Source organism: Nilaparvata lugens, chromosome 11 (assembly GCF_014356525.2).
Source record: "Nilaparvata lugens isolate BPH chromosome 11, ASM1435652v1, whole genome shotgun sequence".
NCBI lineage: Eukaryota > Metazoa > Arthropoda > Insecta > Hemiptera > Delphacidae > Nilaparvata > Nilaparvata lugens.
This window is the reverse complement of record NC_052514.1, coordinates 1,664,153-1,687,996: the sequence shown is the minus strand read 5'-3', so window position 1 is coordinate 1,687,996 and position 23,844 is coordinate 1,664,153. Positions and strand designations below refer to the sequence as shown.

The following is a 23,844-nucleotide window of genomic DNA, read 5'->3' as shown; positions in this document are numbered from 1 at the left end:
AGGAGGTGGCGAAGAAGGAGTGGGTGGTGAAAGAGAAGGTGGTGAAGGAGGAGAAGTAGGATGATAAGGAAAAGGTGGAGAAGAAGGAGAAGGTGGAGAAGGAGGAGAAGGTGGTCGAGAAGGAAAAGTTGGAGAAGAAGGGGAAGGTGGAGGAGGAGGAGAGGTTGGATGAGAAGGAAAAGGTGGAGAAGAAGGAGAAGGTGGAGAAGGAGGAGAGGTTGGATGAGAAGGAAAAGGTGGAGAAGAAGGAGAAGGTGGAGAAGGAGGAGAAGTTGGATGAGAAGGAAAAGGTGGAGAAGAAGGAGAAGGTGGAGAAGGAGGAGAGGTTGGATGAGAAGGAAAAGGTGGAGAAGAAGGAGAAGTGGAGAAGGAGGAGAGGTTGGATGAGAAGGAAAAGGTGGAGAAGAAGGAGAAGGTGGAGAAGGAGGAGAAGTTGGATGAGAAGGAAAAGGTGGAGGAGAAGGAGGACAAGTTGGAAGTGAAGGAGAAGGTGGTGAAGAAGAAGAAAAAGAAGAAGAAGAAGAAGAAGTAGAAGAAAAAGGAACAGAAGGTTGAGGAGGTGTAGGAGGAAAAAATAGAAGAAGAAAAAGAAATTGAAAAGATACTGTTACACGCCTGTCTGACAGTTGAAACACAGAAATTATGATAAATTGGATTAGTGAAAGTCCCCGTAGCCTATAGCTTGGCGCCTTTTGTCAAGGTTTTTGACTTTATTCCACGGTTCCAGAGAATATCTGTCAGGGATTATGTTTCAGAAGAGAACAGAATTACTATTTGTGTTGGGTAATTTTATCTTAGTTTTTCACAAAAGTCTGTTAGCCTTTTAGGGTGATTCATTTAATTTTAGAATTTGGTAATCAGATTCAAATTTTTGGACATTAATTACAAAGATACTTGTCACGTGAGGTTACTGAAGATTGATAGTGGTGTAACCACGGAAACTAGTTTCTTGTTAACTTAATCAATACGTTTTCCTAGTTCTATCGCTGTATTGCTATAGCTGTATTAATAGGAATTGATTGTGTTGAATTTTATTTATTGAATTCTACTGTATTGAATTTTCTCATTCAATATAGCTATTTATCGGAATATAACGCTTACTGGAATGGTAAGGAAATCGGAGAGTGTTGAAGAATATCATATCAAACAATGTGTTTTAGAATTGAACAAAAAATTCATTCCAGAACATACAAATCTAGACGTAATTACAATTTAATTGAATTGGTTCCAGCCTTGTAAGAACGAACCTTGAATAATAATTCCATATATTGCTTCGTATCTGTATAATATATCCATACATTATATGCTTCAAGTTTTCTCATTTTGATAACAAAGACACACTTATTCTGGAAGCTTTAGAGATAACTAGAGTAACAAACGATATAATTTCACAGCTATATTTTCAAATGATCAGAATCATTAAAACCAATCTAGTTTTATCAAGAATTTGTTACAGTATTTTCCTATTCTATGGTTTTCCCATATTTTTAACATTTTTCTATTGATCTTGTGTATCTATCTTGTATTGTGTGATTATTTAATAATCTCTCATAGCTGTGATGGCTGTTTGAATCGCCATTTTGAACGTTTATATTATGAACCGCTAATTGGGGAGGGGCTTGTCTAGACCAATGGCAGACGTTAACTCTGAAAGGTCACGGCTTTTCTCTGATAACGGTGCTCGACCGTTATTATAAATACTGCTTCTCTGTACTTTAGTTTTAGTTTACTAGAGATTGATAATGGTGTAACAACCGATACAGGTTTCTCGATTTTCAATCAAACTGTTGTTAGAAAATATTTCATTAATATCCAGTAACATAGGTTGAACATTGTTTAGCATATTTAACGTTCGTGAAACATGTTTTTTGTGAAACATTTGTTTTAGAAGGAAACAGATGAAAATTACTAAGATATAATAATATTATTTGTTATAGAATCTAGAACTCATTAAATGAAAGTTTAAGGAAAGCTGAGGAAGAAAAAATAACCATAAATTTTGATCGTACAAATCATTACAAAGTACAAGAACAATCGCCCTAGATTCTCAATCATTATCGGTGACTTGCCATTTTGTATAAGCTTCAAAACAACAGCCTCTTGTAGTGTTCATGGGATGACATTCAGGCTATATTAATGGCAAAATGTATTCAGCTCCTTAATAAGTTGACTGCTAAATGTCAAACGCTCCAATCAAGATTTAGGTAATAATTTCGAACTACCTTTCACCTGATTCAAGTGAGGACCACGTTATAATGGCAGTATTTAATCAACATTGGTGTTGTTATCCTTGTCTATCATTCGACAAAGCAGATATCGATATCATTTTCTATCTCCGTAACGTTGCTAGAACAGTTCTGAACAATGCAGAAATATATTTGATTAACGAAATATTTAATCTCAATCATTGGAAAATCTGGTGTGGCGCACTCACACAACTTTCCTTGCCGTTATGAAAATTTATCACCTGACGCTAGTGTTCCCGCGCTTCTCAAGTCTACTATTCAAAGATTTGAGCCAGCTGGTGACAGGGCAATAACGCTGGAGACACACGAGGTCTGCTATCTCTTCATAGTGAATCATTTTAATAGAATCAACAGTTTGCAATTGGACAATCACATTTTCTCGAATTTCGTGCTTATTTTTAATTTTAGGTGAATATGTTACCGTTATTAATTGTAGAGATTCTCATGCTCAATCTTTTCCACTCGAAATGTTTTGTTTGAATTGTATCTGAAGCCTGACAATTGAGAATCTAAAATCAAACTTTGCATAGATGGGGCGGAGCTCCTGAAAGTTTTACAGATATGGGACTTGTAGCAGTTGATAGAGCTTATCGATGACTATTCCAGGTATAACTTTAATCAAAATTGTTTGAGCCGTTTTCGAGAAAATCGTGAAAAACCCTGTTTTTGACAACATTTTCGCCATTCTAGCCGCCATCTTGAATCGCATTTGATCGAAATTGTTCGTGTCGGATCCTTATATTGTAAAGACCTTACGTTCCAAATTTCAAGTCATTCCGTTAATTGGGAGATGGAATATCGTGTACACAGACGCACATACAAACCAAATTTGGACTCAGGGGACCTTGAAACGTATAGAGATTTAGAAATTGGGGTATCTTAATTTTTTTCGGAAAGCAATACTTTCGTTACCTATGGCAATAGGGGAAGGAAAGTGAAAATATTCCCTCAATAATTGATGGTTTGAAACAACAGTGAACAGCTGATATCTTTTCAGATAATTATACAGGTATCAGCTATCTTCGATAGAAAGCAGTGGCAAGGCAGAGAATCGGCACTGCTGTTTACCTATCTTTCTCCACTGCCATTATAACGTGGAACTCACTGCAGTTAATGCTCAAACTAACAACTTATGTCTACCAATATATGACTATATTGATACTGGTGAAATACATATTTATGTAATTATATACTCTCAACAGGTTCCACTCAAACATATACAAGAATCGACTAGCAGGTAATTAATGCTCCGCAAGGTCAAATTGAAAACTTGACTAACTGAAAACTTGACCTACTGAATTCTTTAAGAATTTGAAATAGACCTATAACCATCCTCGTTGAATTGAGAATCTATATGCAAAAATTTCAAGTTAATCAGTCCAGTAGTTCAGACGTGATGATACGTCATTTGAGAGTCTCCTATCCCGTATCAGTTGAAGCCAGTTCTTTCCCTTTTCTATATTATTTATAGATAGATCAAGATTGCTTGATGATTGCTTAACCAGAGAAAAATGTCTTCGATCATTAGCACTTGTGTAAAGGTGCGTGCAGATATACGCGCCGCGAACATGAGCAATTCACTTTTAATCAGCTGACTATATCTGTATTTTTACAGAAACGATAAGATACAGATATAAAAAGCTTGGCATCAGCTGATTAATAGTGAATTGCTCATGTTAGCCGTGCGTATATCTGTACGCACCTTTAGGCGCCGATATTTAGCGATAGTAGAATGATTGGTTATAGTAGCTATAATTGCCGCGATATAATTCTTGACAGCGGATTATAATCGGCATTATATCTTTGACAGCAGAGTTAACCAGTGTTAGATACAGATGGAAACCTATGATACAGTATCTACATGTTGATTCATAATTTAACACCTTACTGTAACTGGTATCGAATGAGTTGAACTCGAGTTTGTAAGTTATAGTGCCGGTTGTACAACAACCGGTTAAATTTTAACCGTGATTAATTCCTTGAGAACTGATTAGAGAAGTCGTCTTGTCAAAAACGCCTTCTCTGATTGGTTTTCGTGAAATTAATCACGGTTAAAATTTAACCGGCTGTTGTGCAACCGGGCCATAACCTGTTGCAATTTCTCTCCAAACAGAAGCCTTGTAGCAATCAGTGGGATTTATTATGTTGTAGACAATTTGAAATTGTGTTGGAGATTTGAATTGATATAGAGAATCGATTTAAGGAATTCTAATTGTGATATAGGAGCAGCTTGAAGACAAATAGAGCCAGGCATAAGAAAGGTTTATGAGCTGAGGAATTTAAATTGTGTTAGAAATTTGAATGGCTTCGGAGATTTGATTTGTGAATTTTAAATTGCAATTTAGGTGATAAGAGATAGGCACAACCTGGGGTATTTCTCATAATGATGAGTGTAGATTGTGGATAAATAAGATTTGAATTTGTTTCTGCAATTAAGGTTGTCAAATAATATATATGTTATTGTCTTAACGGTGAATATTACAAGGTGACTTTCAGTTCTTGATTCATAAATGCTGTAAAATGAATAATTGAATTCATGCTCCTGAAGGTGCGTCCAGATTTACGCGCCGCGAACATGAGCAATTCACTTTTAATCAGCTGATGCGAAGCTTTTTATATCTGTATCTTACCGTTCCTGTATAGATACAGATATAATCAGCTGATTAAAAGTGAATTGCTCATGTTCGCGGCGCGTATATCTGTACGCACCTTAAGATGACAGATTATTTCTATATCAATCTAGATTGAGGTTTCATCATGAATAATGGTATTTTAGGATAGGATACTTGAGCTTAATTACAGACATTCATAGTGAGGTTCACGTTATAATGGCAGTGTTTGATTAGCAATGGTATTGCTATCCTTGTCCATCATTTAACATTGCGGATAGCGCTATCTCTTTTTTGATTTGCTCTGAAGCCAGAACGTCTTTCAAAAATGTAGAATAAATAATCAATTGAGAAAACATTTCATCTTACTCATGAGAATTCATTATTAAATTATTGAAAAATATTATTTCTTGATTGATAAAGATTTATTTGATTATTTTAAACGAGAATGAAAAGTTAATATTATATAAACCTGTATCAGCTATCGTCTATAGCAGGCATTGACAAGACAGAGGATCGGCAACGTTGTTTTCTTATCTTTCTCCACTGCCATCATAACATGGACCCCACTATAGAATCAAACATTCTAGAATTATTCAAACTGTCAGGAATGATATTATTAAGTACTTGAGAGGCAGATAGACAGTATTCGCTACTGTTCAAGAAATATGAGACTTTGAAAATGGGTGATTTTTATTCTAAACCAGAATGGATGCAGCTTTATCATCCCACAAGTCTATTCCAGGTCACAAAGATTTAAATTCAAATTGGCAATTTTAGAACAAGAACGAAACAGCTTGAAGCAACACTAAACCTTTGCTAGTAAGTTTAATCTATAAACACTATCAATCAGTAACCTTTTAAAGCTATCTTCTCATTTCTGTATCATAGATAGTTCAGGATGGTCCAAAATTATTCAAATTTCACATGAAACTAGGCCATAATCGACACGATTAGGATTATAGGCTGTAGGTTTCATGGTAGAGTTTAGACCATGTGATAATTTTTGAAAACATGAACAAGGAGTAGTAGGAGAAGTAGAAGATGAAGGAGGAGTAGGAGCAGGATGGAAGGAGGAGGAATAGAAGGAGGAGAAGGAGGAGGGTGATATGGAAAATGAGTAGAAGGAGGAGGAGGTTGAGAGCTAATGGCAGAAGAATAAGAAGAATTGGAAAAAGATTGAGCAGAAGGAGACGAATAAGAAGAAGAAGAAGGAGACGTAGAAGAAGATGATGATGGAGATGGGGAAGAAGAAAAAGAAGAAGAAGAAGAACAAGAGTGAAGAGTAGAAAAATGACCCAGGAAGATCGGTTTAGGCTTTTAGGCAGTCTAATTTTGAAAAGAAACTAGGCCTATCTATTGGTTGAAGGCAGTTCCAGTATCCATTATTCAAATCAGCGAGACAGCTATCGCTCTCATTCTATTGCCATGTGGCAGAATGAGGCGAAAGTGGAGAAGTTGGAGTGAGAAGAGACAAAGGAGAAAAATGATTAAGTGGACGAGGAGGTTGAAGAGGAGGATGATAATGGAAAGGGGGAGAAAGAGAAAGAACAGTAGTAGTTGTAGAAGGAGAGAGAGTGAAAGTAGATGTGATGAAGGAAGATAAGTATAGAAGAAGAAGAAGTATAAAAAGGAAAAGGAGAAAGATGATTGGATGGAGGAAGAGGTTGAAAAAGAGGACGATGATGAGAACGAAGAGAAGGAGGAAGTCAAGTCTTCTTCTTCTTCTTCTTCTTCTTCTTCCTCTTCCTCTTCTTCTTCTTCTTCTTCGTTTTCTTCTTCTTCTACTTCTCCGTGTGTGTCGCGGTGAAAATCGTTGGCACTAAACTTCTGTGCAATTATAAACACATTTCGAGACATTGATATAAATTAATATAAAAATATTTACTATTATAAATGAGATAAAATATTTCTCCAATAAAAATATTTCTACATTGATAATAGATTCTATAAGGATTAAGTTATAACCAATTTGTTAATAACTTTGGTGTAAACCCAGCTTATAGATGCATACCTCTTCAATGTCTTTGATTGAAACTATAGACCTCATACAAATACAGTAATAGACTGGCTTCTCCACACATCTGTGTAAATCACTTGTCAGCTGATTTATGATGAATAATTCTATAGTCTGATTTTTACTCTAAAATTGGCGTATGAAGTAGGCTCCTTTTTCCTTTTATATTATCCTTGAAATTCAAAATTTCCAAAAACCTTGTATATACGTCGACGCGCAATTTAAATTTCATGAAAATCTATTACCGCGTTTTGCCGTAAATGCGCAACATATAAATATATAAACATTTAAACATTAAGAGAAATGCCAAACCGTCGACTTGAATCTTAGACCTCACTTCGTTCGGTCAACGAGATAAAATATTTATATTTCTCCAATAAATAATATTTCTACATTGATGAAAACTAGCGCTATCTGCTTTGTCGAATGATAGACAAAGATAGCAATACCAATTTCCATCAAATAATTCCATTAAAACGTGGACCTCACTATAGCAAGTTGAAATCTTAAAAACTATAGTTAGCTCACTCTATGATACTAGCTAATTTTGTATTATACAGACTGAATTGTGGCAAATAACCTGATGAAAGAGGAACAGCTGGTTGGAACAGTGCAATACTGCAGTGGGCTTCAATTGCCTTAATATCAGCGTAATTTGGCCATTTAATGAGAATGCTAATTGAAGCTCCCTAGAGGGTGGGGAACGGCAACTCGAATTAGCTTAGGCGAAACAAGTGAGAGGGGACATTAGCTTTGGGTAGAACAGAGAGAATGTGAAGAGAAGAGGTGAGAGAGAGTAAGACTGGGAGAGAGAAAGGAAGATAGAAGAAGGAGAGGGAGACTGAAGAGGAAAAGAAAGAGGAAGAGAGAGTGGGTTTGTGAGAGACAAAAGAAAGAGAGAGTGCGTTTATGAGTGAGTATGATGTAAATGTAGAAGGGAATTCGATTCAGCTTTAGAAGAGAGAGAGAGAGAGAGTGAGTGAGTGGGAAGTGAAAGCAACTGTGAGGTAGAGGAACAGTAAGATATAGAAATAAGGAAAGACAGAAAATATACAGAAAATACAGAACAGGGAGAAAAATAGGAGGAAGGAGAGATAGAGAAAAATACAGCGAATAATAGAAGAAGAAGTGGAAGTAGAGATGGAGTAAGACAAGAAATTACACTTAGGAGTGAAAGAAGTGGGAGAAAAGAAGGGGAGAGAGAATTGGAAGAAGGAGATAAATAAGAGGAAAAAAATGAATTAGACAGAGAAGAAAATGAAGAAGCTAAAGAGGAGAATGATCAAAGAATAGGAAGATGGAAAAGAAGGGTAAAGACGAGAAAGTAGAGAAGAAGAGTTACAACATAGGGAGAGAAGAGTTGAGAAACAAGGGTGAGGAGGGGAAAAACAGAAAAAATTCTGGTGTGGTACACTCACAAAACTTTCCTTGCTCTTTGAACTGTAAGCCCCATTCTTGAACAAGAATAATTTAGTGGAATAACATAATGACGATTGGCGGCAACATATTTGAAACTACAATCAGACTACTGTATATGTGTATATATAATTGTTTCCAGAGTACTTTCTCCTTTGTGTAAATTGTGAAATTCGATGATTTTTTTAAAAGTCGTCAAAACAGCTGTTCTACAGATGAAATATCTCGACTATGTCTTCTTTTTATGAACTGCTCTACCTACCTTCCTCATGCACGAGAATGAGGTTACAAAGTCCATTTCTCAAGGATGGGGTGGACCCCTCATTAGTTTCCCAGAAAGAAGACTCATGCCAGTTGATAGAGCTGATAAATAACATACAGGGTATGAATTTTAAAATTCGGTCAAGTCATTTTTGAGAAAATCGTGAAAAACATGGTTTTTTAGTAATTATCCGTCATTTTTTTCAAGAATATTACGCAGCTCCTGCAATTTTCCCCAGAAATGAGACTCATGTCAGTTGATAGGACTCATAAATAGCTATCCATGGTATAAATTTGAAGTAAATCGTTGGAGCCGTTTTCGAGAAAACAGTGAAAAACATGGTTTTTCAGTAATTATCCGCCATTTTGAATTGAATTTTATTGAATTTCTTATTGTCGGATCCTCGGTATCCTTACCTTAAGTTTTAAATTCAAGTCAATCGGTTGATTAGGAACCAACACCCTAACCAACACCCGAAAATCATTTTTTTGGACTAAGGGGACCTTGAAACGTATATAAAACTTGTAATTGGGGTACCTTAATTTATTTTGGAAAGCAATGCTTTCCGTACTCATGGTAATAGGGCAAGGAAAGTAAAAAGAGAAAAGAGGAAAGAGAATAGAAAGTAAATAAGGCGAAGAGGGGAAAGGAATTACAAAGAGTGAGGCTATGAGAAGGAGTTAGACAGAGAGTGAAAAAAAAAGTGAGTTAGAAAAAGTAAGTGAGAAAGAGAGTGAGTGAGTGTGGGAGAGACAAAGAGAGGAAAGTAGTGAGGAAGAGGAGGTAGATCATAACGGAAAAACGAATCATGAGTTAGCCATAGGAACAGACAGTGCTGGAGTGAAATTTGCCTAATGTGGGCTATCATTAGAATTAGCATTAGCAGTGGTTAGCATGAGCACATCTTCTGCTTTTAGCTGACTAAATTCGGTGAGCGGTTCAGCAATGATGACTCAGCTGGAATTAGGTAATCAGTGCAATTAGCTAACATGGGGAAGGTAGATGGGTTAGTAAAGGATGATCATAGTGGTATTGGAGAGCTTGAGAGAATAAGTGTAGTAGAATGAAATATGGTACTGCCTTTATTTTTGACCTAGGAGAGCGAAGTTAGGGCGCAGTCGGCCCTCTCTTACACCAAACACTCAAGCAGCAGCAGAGAAATAGAAACTAATATTGAGTGAGTTATAGCATAGATCAGCTTGATCAGCCAGTTCTATATTTCTTGTCTCTGGTTATAGTGAAAGTATTTTCTGAGCTCAATCATTCAATACATTGTTAAAAAGTTTCATGATCAAACCAAACTAGCTTTCAAATTCAAATAACTTTATTAACAATTACATTCTTTACATCACATTTACAGTATGTAGAGAATTTCTGCTTTGTCAATATATATATATATATATATATATATATATATATATATATATATATATTATATATATATATTAGAATCAACATAATAAATTAATCACAAATAAAAGAAAAATTCTAGAACTAGAACTAAAACACACACTGGATGCCATGGATAAGTTGATTAACAACTTGGGGCTACTTCTTGAATCCAACTAACATTGAATCAAGTACCTTGTATGCATGGGTTGGATCTCAGGAAGAGAAGCTGTCAATGGTCTTGTAAAAACTATCGGACTGAATAAAATGCTTTATGTGTCAAAACTTTTTCCTTGAATTTAGATTTTGAATTTATGATTCTGGTTTCGTTTGGGAGATGGTTGAAAAACTTAATTACTCTGTATAGTCATAGAGAAACGATAGCCTAAGTATGTCGCAACTTTTACTCAAGCCGTTATCTCAAGCTGATTACTGTTGATTATTGTCGAATTTTACTGTTTTGGTGGGGTGAGAGTGTATGAACGGCACAATATGAGAGACTACCTGTGTCACACAGCTTCACGGGAAAGATTTACATGAACTATCGGCTTGAGATAACAGTAAAAGTTGCGACATAAACGCCCTATACCATGGGATATCTACTTACGCTATTGTTTATCTATGGTATAGTGCTCCCTTTTCAAATTTAGAAGCTCTGTACATTGGGTAAAATAATAAATTTTGAGTTCTAGTTTCTCTTATAGTTCCATTCCTTTTGTGCAAGCTATTGAGGTTTTTGAAAGGCAACATGAGAGTCGCATAAATATAAATTAAGGAACAGTGAGAATTTTTTTGTTTTTGAAAATGTCCCTACATGTCCCGCTTTTAGTGGAAATTATCGAAGTGGCCTCCGATTAGAAGAAGCTGGCGATTCCTGGTTTAATCTATACATAGCTATAGATTTTTTATTCTATGGTAGAAGCTAGAAGGTGAGGAGATTCTTAATAAAACTGAATAACTAAGAAAGAAAGTTCATATTTTATATAAATGGATGGTCTAATATATCCGAAGTGATTCATCAATATAGAATCATAACTCAACCGAGATAATCCATCTTTTTTCGAATCCTATCATTCTATAGCAACTGAACAGTACTCGAGCTTGGAAAATATCAATAAATTATCATGCGGTGTTTTTCAACCAACCGCAAAAGATGTGCTGACAGACAGGTGAAGAGATCTATACTGTCTTGATAAATGATAAAAATGTCGAAGAAGAATACTCGAAGTAGTGAAAGGAGAGCTGGAAGAAGTAGAAGAAGACGAAGGTGAAGAAGACGAAGGTGAAGAAGAAGAAGAAGAAGAAGAAGAAGAAGAAGATGTGGGACAAGAAGAAGAAGGAGAAGAAGAAGGAGAAGAAGAAGAAGGAGAAGAAGAATAAGAAGTGGGAGAAGGCAAGGAATTTGTAATAGAATATAGGCAGCAGAAGCATCTATTTAAATTGGCCATTTATTATCAGTCTGCCACAGCCTGTACAGCGATTGATAGCCAACATAGGACATCCGTTTATCACTCTATCCTTCAAATTCCACGCTCATCCATTCTCCTTTCTGTTTCTCTTCTTTTTCTTCTTCTTCTTCTTCCTCCAACTGTTTCTCTCTCTCTCTCTCTACAACAACCTCATTCTCTCATCAATGAGCATTTATCAGAAATTTTCATTTCTTCCTACATTTCCTTCTCCATCATGTTTAATATCTTCCATTATCCTTCTCTTTTCCCGTTATATGTTCCCTTCACTATTCCTCTTCTCTTCTCACATATATGTAGTCAGCATAGACATCAAACCATGTTTACCATTTTCCCTCTCACATTCATTTTCTTTTCATTCTTCTAATATCATCTCTCACTCTCCATTTTCTGATTCATCATCATCTACTAATCCTTCCTTCCTTCTACATCTTATCTTCCTTTATCACATCTACTCTCTCTCACACTCCTTCTACAACTACTACTGAAGAAGGAGAAGAAGAAGAAGAAGAGGAGGAGAAAGAGGAAGAAGAAGAAGAAAAACAAGGAGAGGAGTAAGAAAAAGAAGAAGAAAAAGAAGATGAAGAAGAAGAAGAAGAAGAAGAAGAAGAAGAAGAAGAAGAAGAAGAAGAAGAAGGAGAAGAAGAAGAAGGAGAAGAAGTAGAAGAAGAAGAAGAAGAAGAAGAAGAAAAAGAAGAAGATGTGGAGAAGATGAAGAAGAAGAAGAAGAAGAAGATGTAGTAGAGTAGCGGACAGTAGAAAAGCACATCAAATAAAGAGCCTAAATAGTCAGCAATGAATCTTGGCCTAATTGAATTGCAACATGCGCCCGTTTTCCAGAAGGTAGCCAGCCCTAGAAGCCCTAGGAAAGGGTTTAGAGCCCTTTTTTATGCCCCACCTGGCGGTTTCAGGGTTATTTTGATGGTGGTTGTTGTGGCCCTTTAGGCCCTTAGCCAATGAAATACACACAAGTGGAACAGACCGTAAAAAAGGCAGTGCAGTGGTCTATAATGGGCCTACCTACTATTACACGTTCAGTTTGTATTGTTTTAGTGTTTTGTTTGGTTGTAAAGTGGAGTGGTCGAGTTTAGGTTCAATAATTGAGGTTAGAAACAATTCGGTTGATGTTATAATATACTACCCGTCAGGCTCGCTTCGCTCGCCATATCCAGTAGCAAGGGGGCTCCGCCCCCTGGACCCCCGACTGGATCGTCTAAGAATGAGATCAGCAGGCTCGCTTCGCTAGCCTGCATTTTCATAATTTATGTTAGGACGATCCAGTCGGGGGTCCAGACTTAACGTCTGGCTAAACGAATATGGCGAGCGAAGCGAGCCTCACGGCTAGTAATATAATATTCCCAGGAATAGCTCTGATTGAAGTAGCAGTGCCCAATCAATTCTTCCGCGATTAATTCATTTCAATCTTTAATTTGGTACCAACCTAACAAAGTCAACTCAACTTAATGCCAACCTGACAAAATAATTAATTTAGTTACCAGTTAACAACTGTTTCGAAGAGTTACTCTCTCTAGATTATAGTTCTATATTAACATATGGTATGGACATTTCTCAATTATAATTAAGAGAATAAGAAGAATATACATGCTAGAAGACGAACTTTAAACCGTTAAAAACCACCCTTAGAGTTAAAATATTGCCAAAAGATTTCTTAGTGCGCTTCTAAATGGCCAACTGAACATACCTACCAAATTTGAACGTTTTTGGGTTTTTGGTCCAGTAGATTTTTAGTTCTGCGAGTGAGTGAGTGAGTGCCATTTCGCTTTTATCATAGAGAAACAATCGCGTTAGTAGATATCCCATGGTATAGGGCGTTTATGTCGCAACTTTTACTGTTATCTCAAGCCGATAGTCCACGTAGTTCTTCCCCGTGAAGCTGTCTGACGCTCCTAGTCTCTCATACTGTGCCGTTCTTACCCCAACAAAACAGTAAAAATCGACAATAATTGGCAGTATTCGGCTTGAGATAACAGAAAAAGTTGCTACATAAACGCCCTATACCATGGGATATCTACTTACGCTATTGTTTCTCTATGCTTTTATATACTAAGGGGGACTCATCACCTAAATTGTCAAAAAAATTATAATACTCATTCATTTTTATGTCTCTTTATACATGGTGTTCTGAAAAAAGTTGCCCATAAGTCAGGGCGTGCTTCCTCTCATCAAAAGAAGTAAAACAGTTCCATTTAGCATAGATCAGAAAATGCTTGGTTACCAAGTTATACAGGATGAAAGATTACGTCTGAATTTTCTGTTCCCCTGCCGGAACTAAGCCCTACGGGTATTTGTTGGCTGTTAATTAAGATATACAATTCAGCGTACTTTATGTAAAATGAACTGAAAAATTAAATAAAACCGTTTCCAGACGTGTAGCTACTGTGATTTTCAAGATATGTGACGAAATATGCGAAACTTGGTCCCGAAAAACAAGTTCCTTTAAGGTTTGAAGCAGATTTACTGTGTTGAATGCACAATAAACACAAAATATTTTCCACAGAACTTGTAGAAAATTCAATTTTGAAGAGAAAGATGTAGGATAAGTCTATAATAGACAAACGCTACCGTGAAAAAATAATCCTTGATTACATACAAAACGCATGAAAAATAGACAAAATATGTTGAGCTCTCTATTTTTCATGCGTTTTGTATGTAATGATCAAGGATTATTTTCTTCAAAGTTTCATGTAACATTGTGTAGTAATGGGATGAACTTTATTTACTTAACAATTAACAAGGTTCTCCAATCATATCAACCAACAACCAAACCTTTATATCTCCTTGTTAATCCCTATTGAAAGTTCTTCAATAAAACGTCGAAAAAACTCTCTCTGGAAAAAATTAATAACATCTCTTATTTCTGCCCAATAAATCTGATAATTTGTCAGGAGCATCACCGTCGGCTGTCAATGGAGATGGATATATTTTTCAATGAAAATAAATAAAAATCTGACAGCTCATGATAGAAAGAGAGAGAATGAGAGACAGTGTAAGTGAGTGAAACGAAGATAGAGTGAGAGGGATGGAGGATAAGAGAGCAAGAGAATAAATGAAAATCTGACAGCTCATGAGCGAGAGAAAGAGAAAGAGTGAGATAGGAGAATCAAGAGACACTGAACGGGAGGGAAATGACGAAAGAGTGGGAGAGATGGAGGATAAGAGAGCGAGAAAATAAATGAAAATATGACAGCTCATGAGAGAGAGAGAGAGGAGAATAGAGAGAGAGAGGGAAAGAAAGAGGATGAGAGAGCGTGAAAGAGTGAGTGTGGAAGAGATAGAGAAAAAAGAGATAGTAAGAGAGGGAAAGTGATTGAGTGAGAGTGAAAGAGTAGAGAGAGGATGAGAAACAGTGAGAGACAAGTAGAGACACGAGTGTGGAGTTAGTGTGAGTAAGAGTGAGAGAATGATCGAGAGAGTATGAGAGAGAGTGAGTGATCGGGAAAGGGAGGGAGAGTGAGAGGATGATCGAGAGAGTATGAGAGAGAGTGAGTGATCGGAAAGGGAGGGAGAGTGAGAGAGTTTGAGTGGGAGGGGGAATGAGTGAGTGTGTGTGAGCGGGTGAGAAAGTGGTAGAGAGAGAGAGAGTGTGAGAGTAGAAGAAAGGCGTGTAGAGTTGATGTCATCTGCAGTCCGTCGAATTTCAAAGTTATTGACGTTTTTAAATCGATAATGTTCAAGTTATTCGCGCTTCTGTCATCAGTTTTTATCCTGTTTTTGACAATAATGATGGAGAATAATGATGTGGAGCGAGAGAAGATGAGGGTAGAAGAAGAAGAAGAAATATGATGGAGAAGCAGGAGGAGGAGAAGAAGAAGAAGAAGAAGAAGAAGAAGAAGAAGAAGAAGAAGAAGAAGAAGAAGAAGAAGAAGAAAAAGAAGAAGAAGAAGAGGAAGAAGAAGAATCTGTGTATGATTAGCAATGGTATTGCTATCAAATTTACTATCAATTCTATTGAATCCATCATACAACAATAGTAATTCGTAATCATTGATAGTGACATCAACTTATAGTGAAGTCCACCTTATAATGGCAGTGTTTGATTAGCAATGGTATTTGTCTATCCTTGTCTATCATTCAACAAAACGGATAGCGCTGTCTCTTTCTCGCTTTGCTCTGTTGCCAGATTGTCTTTTAACAATGTAGAATTAATAATAAGTTAACGAAATATCTCATCTCAATTATGAAAATTCATTTTGAAATTAGTGAAAAAATAATTTCTTGCTTAAAAAAATATAATTGATTATTTTAAACGAGAATGAACAGTTGATATTACATTGCCAGATTGTCTTTTAACAATGTAGAATCAATAATTAGTTAACGAAATATCTCATCTTAATTATGAGAATTCATTATGAAATTATTGATAAAATAATTTCTTGCTTAGAAAAATATAATCGATCATTTTAAACGAGAATGAACAGTTGATATTTACATCAATAATTCTATATCAGCTACCGTCTATAGAAGGCATTAACAAGACAGAGGATCGGCAACGTTTTTCTTCTATTTCTCTCCACTGCCATTATAACTTGAATGCCTCACTAGAGATTAATGATTTTATTCAGAATACTTTTGAAGCCACAAAAATAAAAATAATGTAGATGTTCCACATAATATAGAGAGGTGAGATTTTCTTTGAATTGTCGGCATTCCTGATAAAATTCTTCAGTACTAACCATTTACCCAATGCTGGCATTTTGAAGGTGAATTTCACTACAAGCTCATTCAACAGATCCAGTAGCAAGAACAGACAAGATTTTCCCGGCGTCAATATTAATTTAGATGTTAATTTTCACAGCGAAGCTGTTCTTCAATCTTGCAAGGAAAACTGTGGCCGCTTTTCCGAGCTTTCCCGAGCCGTGTCTCCAGGGTCTTCTACTTTGTAAATGTAAATTATTTCCCAGATTAATAATTTTCACTCGCCGTGTTCAAATGGAGGAGAAATAATGTTGTCTTTTCGGAGAATTTTCCCGCTTTTCACAGATTTTCTCTGGATTCGAAATTCATTTTCACTTCTCTTTTCTCTACGCCGAGATAATCCGGCTGAATTATGAAAGACTTCTGTGTGGGATCTGCTAGATTATTATTAGAGATGTAGCCCAACCTTATTATGACTTCCCAGAAAGTTTCCATTCATATTTTTGCCTTTTAAATGAACTTGAATAAGAATTCTGACTGGATGAGCCTATAAACATCCTCTGTTATATATATTATATCCAGTTGCATTATTTTGAATAAATTCATAACTTGTATGTTACTTTTGTAACCAATGAGCTACCATATTTGAATTGATACTGTATCATGTTGATTATATTATAACCTAAAGGTCTACAGACTTACGCTCTGCTCCGTAAACGATTGTTACGCGAGCAGTTCGCAAGATGATCGCAGGTCGCACAAGAACACAGCGCGAACAGAGCGCGAGCTTGGCAAGTTCGTAGGTCGAACTAGCCAATTATTGATGAACATTATGTTTCATTAGGCCACTCAGCAATCCTGGTCAGAATATTTTTTTATTTTTTCTGTCACCCGATCAGCTGGATTAAACGTTTCACATTATTGTGAGGTTATTTCATAGTTATAGCGTGTTGGAGTCAAAAATAAGACAAGCCCGCGATCATCTTGCGAACATATTGCGAACCTCTCGTGTAACGTTCATGATCGGAACGTGTTCATGGTGCGTATATCTGTGGACAAATTCGAAATGAAATTCATAATATACCACAAGTAACAAGTATGTGATTCACATTATTTATTTATTTATTTATTTATTCGTGGACAGAATTACAAATCATATAAATATGATTAGGAACGAACAACAGGCTTGGCCCAGATCTATTCCATTCCCAAATTTTGATAAATTAGTAAAATGTCCAAAAAATAGGTTATGTTTCTACTGTAAAACGTTCAAGTTCAATTTTCGTCCAAATATATATATATATATATATATATATATATATATATATATATATATATATATATAAGATAACCATATTGAATTTAGAAAAATTAAAACACCAAACTATATTCAAATATAACACTTAATTATCACTTCATATTGAATTAATCAAGTTATTTTATAAAATTTTGAATCCAAAAATACACACAACTTCTCTCACTAAGCACAGCTGTATTATGCCTACAAAGAGTATACAATTAAATCATGATCCGGTTGTTAAAAAGCCTCTTAAATTTTAAACATGATTAAATGCCAGGAGAACCAATCATAGAATCCTTGTTCTCAAATTAGCCTTCTCAGACTGGTTATCATCTCATTGAATCATGGTTAAAATTTAATAGACTTTCAATCAACCGGCCCTATTGTGAGGTCCTCATTATAATGGCAGTGGAGATAGATAGGAGAACAATGTTGACGATCCTCTGTCTTGTCAATGCCTTCTATAGACAGTAGCTGATACAGGTTTATTGATGTAATATTTACTGTTCATTCTCGTTTAAGATAGTAAATTATATTTCATTAAGAAAAAAAATTTATTTTTCTATTATTTCATGATGAATTATCATAATAAAGATCAGATATTGTGTTAAATAATTCTTTATTATTGAAAGACGATCTGGCAACAGAGCAAAGCGAGAAAGAGATAGCCCAATCTGCTTTGTTGAATGATAGACAAGGATAGCAATACAGTTCAAACACTGCCAATATAACGTGGAACTCACTGTAGATGTCTACCTTTTCTAAATTATTAATTAATTTATTAGTTCCTTATACAAAGTCTTCCAGTTTCTCACTCTATCTCAAGGTTCATCCTTTTTTCTCCTATTGCCCATTCTTTAATACTAATTTAAAATAAGATACAATATGAACAAGTAACATGAAATATTTCACATGTAAGCCTACATGAATTTACAATAATTATAAATGTTTTGCACTCTTCACAACAAGCCTGATCTCAAATTAAATCACCCTGCTGACAAAACCAACAAGATTACAAACTAAAAAAAAAATTACTGACAAAAAGCCTGCACAGCTTTTAATTAACAACAGACTCTTATCAACCAACAGCTGAAAAAGGAACTGATGATAGATTTCACGCTAGGACGAAAGTGTCATCTTGATAATTCTGTTCTTTTCTTTCTTGTTTTTCTGTCCTTTTCCTACTTGTGTGGTGTTAATGACAGAGAAAAAGATGAAAGCGGGATGAGAAAGAAAACCAACTGAAAATGAGGGCGAATCAAAACCAAAACAAAGAAGGCTTGATTTTTTTGTGTCATGAGTTTTTTTTCTGGAACACTGATGATCAAAAAGAAAGGCTGATAGTCGTCCTTTGGTAAATTATCTTGAATGGCAACCTCAAAGTCCTGTGTGGGTCCTGGGAGAGTCCTGGATCCTGCAAAGAGGTCCTGAAGGATAACAATGCTGGTGGTATTCCTTTGTTTCGAGCAATCATAGGGCTCGTTGTGAAAGTTGATAGAATGGGGTGTAATCTCATGGGTTTAGTGATTCTTTCAAAATGTGGTGGTGGAATTATATGGTGAGCTGCATGTTATAAAGTCAGTGAAAATGATAGAACGGCATAGTTGCCGCTTTTTTTCACCTTCTTTTTTTCATAGTAGATAACTGTGATTCAAGTCATCCTGGTATATCTGATTTGATAGAGAGTTTTGATTTTTGCTATGATGAATTATACCTCAAATAATTTTCATTTGTTGTCAGTTGTTGAGAATTATACAACGGCATAGTTGCCGCTTTTTTTCACCGTCTTTTTTCATAGTAGATAACTGTGATTCAAGTCATCGTAGTATATCTGATTTAATAGAGAGTTTTGATTCTTGTTATGATGAATTATACCTCAAATACTTTTCATTTGTTGTCAGTTGTTGAGAATTATAAAACGGCATAGTTGACGGTTCTCTTTATAGTAAGTTTCTAATTTCAACTTTATGACTCAGACCTATAATTTTATGAGTATTCAGGACTGAATTTAAATTTTGTGATTCCACAAGGATAATTTAATGCTTTTTTTTATCCACTCTTTCTCATTTGTTTCAGGTGAGTACGAGATCCATCATTCTTTATCAGCAACTAATGTGAATTTCTCCACTAAACACGACTAAACGTAAGTCTCATAATTTTCAAATAATAATTATCTAAAATCTCTGGAAATGATATAAAGTAATATCCTCCTTTTCCAGCTGGAAAGAAAAAGAGAGAGAGAGAGAGAGAGAGAAAAGAGAGAGAGAGAGAGAGAGAGAGAGAGAGAGAGAGAGAGAGAGAGAGAGAGAGAGAGAGAGAGAGCTATAAAGAAAGAGTGAGAGAGAGATAAAGAAAGAGAGAGAGAGAATGAGATTGATTGACTACTTTATTTATGTAGATTATACTGGCTTTTACACTTATATACAATAGCTTACAATACAGCAAGACTATAGATGGATTTACATAATATAGACTAAGAAAATAATTAATGAGCTTTATATGATATGAAAAAAAGAATAACTATAGATAATATTGCTATGCAACTACATAAATTGGCGGAGCTTTGGACATATCAATGTCCATTCTTCGGAAAGAATATTATTATTATTATTATATTATTATTATTATATTTTATTGATTCAATGATACAAAATTATTATTTAAAATAATTTGGGGACGATCAACAGGCACAGCCCAAAACTGTTTCTCCCCCGAATTTTGATTTATTAAAATAGTCCAGAAAAAAGGTTATGTTTCCTTCACTTAATAAAATTTTGTCTAATTTTCTCACCAAACACTTGAAACAATTATTAATTTTGAATTTAGAAAGATTAAGATCTGAATTGATAACAAAATTTCTTTTTACTTAGCACTCGAAACTGTAAAATAAATATAAATTTGAAATATTTTGTTCCGAAAATTAAAACAATCTTCTCCACTAGAATCACAGCTGTAAAAAATAATGTATAAATAATGTAATTATTTGAAATAATCCTTCCCACTAACTCTCTACCAAAGATTGATTGATTGAGTACTAACTTTATTTATGTAGATTACAATATATACTGGCTTATACACTTATATACAATAGCTTACAATACAGCAAAATTATAGATGAATTTACAAAATATAAACTAAGAAAATAATTATTCAGCTGTATATGATATGAAAAAAAGCAATTTGTAATAATTATAGATAAAATAGATAATATTGTTATGCATCTACATAAATTGGCGGAGCTTTGGACATATCAATGTCCATTCTTCGGAAAGAATATTAAAAATATCCTTCCCACTAACTCCCTACCAAAGAGATTGATTTATTTATTGATTGATTGATTGATAGAGAGAGAGAGAGAGAGAGAGAGAGAGAGAGAGAGAGAGATAGAGAGAGAAGGAGTGATAGTGATTTGGTGAGTGTGTCTGTGTGAGAGAAGAGGTATTAGCTATTTTCCGCTACCCTCCCCTCAACAAAACGATGAATGAATCAGTTCTTCGGTTGACCTCGCGAGCTTACAATGAACCTGTTAGGCAGTTCGTGATTATAGTTGTATCCCCTCATTAATTATGTTTCATGTTCTAAAAACTGTTGATTATCATTCAATAATCAATAACGGATCCTTATCAGTTGTTAGAATCGGACGAAATGTAATTTACTACGAAAACTTTGTCGTCAAAATTTGATGTTTTTCATCCGAGCTTTCAAAACCTGGTGAGTCATTTTATGAGATATTCTTATTGTTTTTAATCTATGACCCTAAACTATGTTCATAAATCGTTTAAATATGTATTTTGAAAAGATAATGATAGATAGTGAGGGGTTGAAATGAGTTTTTTTGTCAAAAATTGGTAAAATTTGAAAATTGGGTCAACATAACCTCAAACCTTACAAATACGGGTAGCTGCAGGAATTTAAAGCTGACCTCCAAGGCTGGGTCATTGACTTCTATTGAAGGGGATGTACTCTTACTGAGATGACGTCACTATCAATGATTAGGAATATTATTTTCTGAGGTACTCTTTTTTCTGTTAGCATTTTTTATAACGGTGGTGGAATAAAATAATTATTATTATCTACTCAATCTTGAAATTTAATAATTTATGGATAATTAATAAATTACGTAATTCAATTGATTTAAAGAAGAGTATTGTTCAGTGTTACGCTCAATCTCTTTAAAAATTAGTTCCATTGCTATTTTTGCATTTTATATTTATTGTATTTTTCTTATCATCATATCAAAAAATAATTAATTTTCTTATCTGAAAATAAAATGAAAGGAAAAGATGATGATGAAGAAGATATACAATAGAAATAATTCCCAATTCTAATAGAAGATAAAAAGAAGCAGAAGAAGCAGAAGAAGAAGAAGAAGAAGAAGAAGAAGAAGAGAAGAAGAAAAAGATGAAGCAGATGTACAATAGAAATACTTCTCAAGGGCATTATTAGTTTTCCACTAGGCCTCTGATAAACTAGCAGCCTATGTCGGCTTGAACGAAAGAAAGGAAGAGAATGGAATATTAACATTTTTCATTTTTATTCATCTTTATGAAGTCGACGATTGGAACTACCTGTGTAGGCCATCTTAAATAACACAAAACGAAACCAAACCTCTGATAGTCACCATAAATAATCGAATTCCACCCTTTGTATATTGTAGTGAGTTCCACCTTACTATGGCAGTAAAGAAAGATATAAGAGCAGTGTTGCCGATTCTCTGCCTTGCCACTGCATTCTAGGATAGGATAGCTGATATCCGTAAACCTGATGTAATATCAACTGTACATCCTGTTTAAAATGATCCAATTACATTATTTATCCGACAAAAAAATAGTTTTTAATCATTGACTGGAAAATTTTAAAAATTGAGATCAAATGATTATATTTCTACATTGTTGATCAGAAATCTGGCAAGATTGCAGAGCTAGAAAAGGATATCGCTATCTGCTTTGTCGAATGATAGACAAGGATAGCAACACCAATGTTTATCAAATACTGCCATTGTAAGGTGGACCTCACTATCGGAAGAATCACTTTCTACCGTCAGCATATTATATGCTTATTATTAACGCTTCCAATTGGCCCAATGCTGATACTTTAAAATGAGTCCAACTTCAGTAGGCCCAACTTCTCCAACCGAAATTCTTTATTATATCCTCTTCATCAGATATTTTTATCGTTTCAGTTTATCAGATCTTTCTTTCAACACGGCAACCAAAAAGAAGATGTGATCCTTGGTATATAGATATGATAAAGGATGAATATATATATTTTTTTCCGAACATAGATATGATATAGATATCATAATATATTTTCTGAACATAGATATTCCTTGATATATAGATATGGTAGAGGTAAAGGATGGTGATACTCTTCTGAATAAAGATTTATCTCTTAATATATAAATATAAAAAAGAATGATGATATTTTTCGAAACATAAATATTCTTTTATTTATATAGATATGAAAATGGATGATGTTCCTGGGGATATAGATATAATACAGAGTGATATTTATGGGAAAATATCTATCAGAAACTTAAAGATATCACCATCTTTATTATAGCTACAAAACATACAAAAATTTACAACTGAAACCGAAGGATGAAGATTCTATTTTTTTGTGGTAGTCAATAAGGATAGAGAAGAATGAGAAATGCGAGAGAGAGAATCATAAAAATGAGTCAAAGGATCGAAGGTGAATAGAGAATATTGGAAGAGAGAGCGAATGAATAGAGAATATAGGAAGAGAGAGTGAATGAATAGAGAATATATGAAGAGAGAGAGAGAGTGAGACAGAGTGAGAGAGTGAGTGAGAGCAAGTGAGTAAGAGAAAAATCGGGAGTTATGGATACAATGAATTATAGAACGGGTATTTTGGAGCACTCTATGTTCGGCATGTATATAAAATTGGGGAACATAATAAATTTTAGAGTATATCTGTATAACTGAGCTGGTAGAGTTTTATTTGTTTCTCTTGACTGTTGTAGAGTCTATTCTATACCTATATAACTGCTCTGAGTTATATATAGCATAGACGGTAGTTAATTGGGTGGCTGATATTTTAGAATCCTCTAGATTCTTAGTTGATAAGTTATAGAAAGTAGAATAAATAGAAATGATTAACTACAGTGAGGTCCTCGTTATAATAGCGGTTGAGAAAGATAGGAGGACAGCGTTGTTGATTCTCTGCCTTGCCACTGCCTTCTATAGAGGATAGCTGATACCAGTATATCTGATGTGATATCATCTGTTCCTTCTTGTTTAAAATGATCAATTATATATTTTATGCGTCAAAACATATATTTTTTCGTCACACTGCACAGAAAGCAGATGTTTTCCAGTCCCTACGTAGATCTGAAAAGACATTGTTTGCAGACGACTCTCGTCTGACGTCAGAACAGGTTTCTTTCCGGCCTAGGACGGAAAGAGTGCCCTTTACAGCCGCTAACATGGAACTAAGAAAGCTGATCAAAAAACAGCTGAT

General features: G+C 34.9%; 1 protein-coding gene across 1 annotated transcript in view; it reads left to right on the top strand.

The window, feature by feature from the left end:
• Nucleotides 1-19,502, top strand: part of LOC111056294 (netrin receptor unc-5) — an 87,775-nt gene extending 68,273 nt beyond the window's left edge. The window contains exon 4 of the mRNA XM_022343642.2: nt 19,438-19,502. Coding sequence (XP_022199334.2) covers nt 19,438-19,502 — 65 coding nt within the window. The remainder of the gene's footprint in view (nt 1-19,437) is intronic.
• The last annotated feature ends 4,342 nt before the right edge of the window (nt 19,503-23,844 follow it).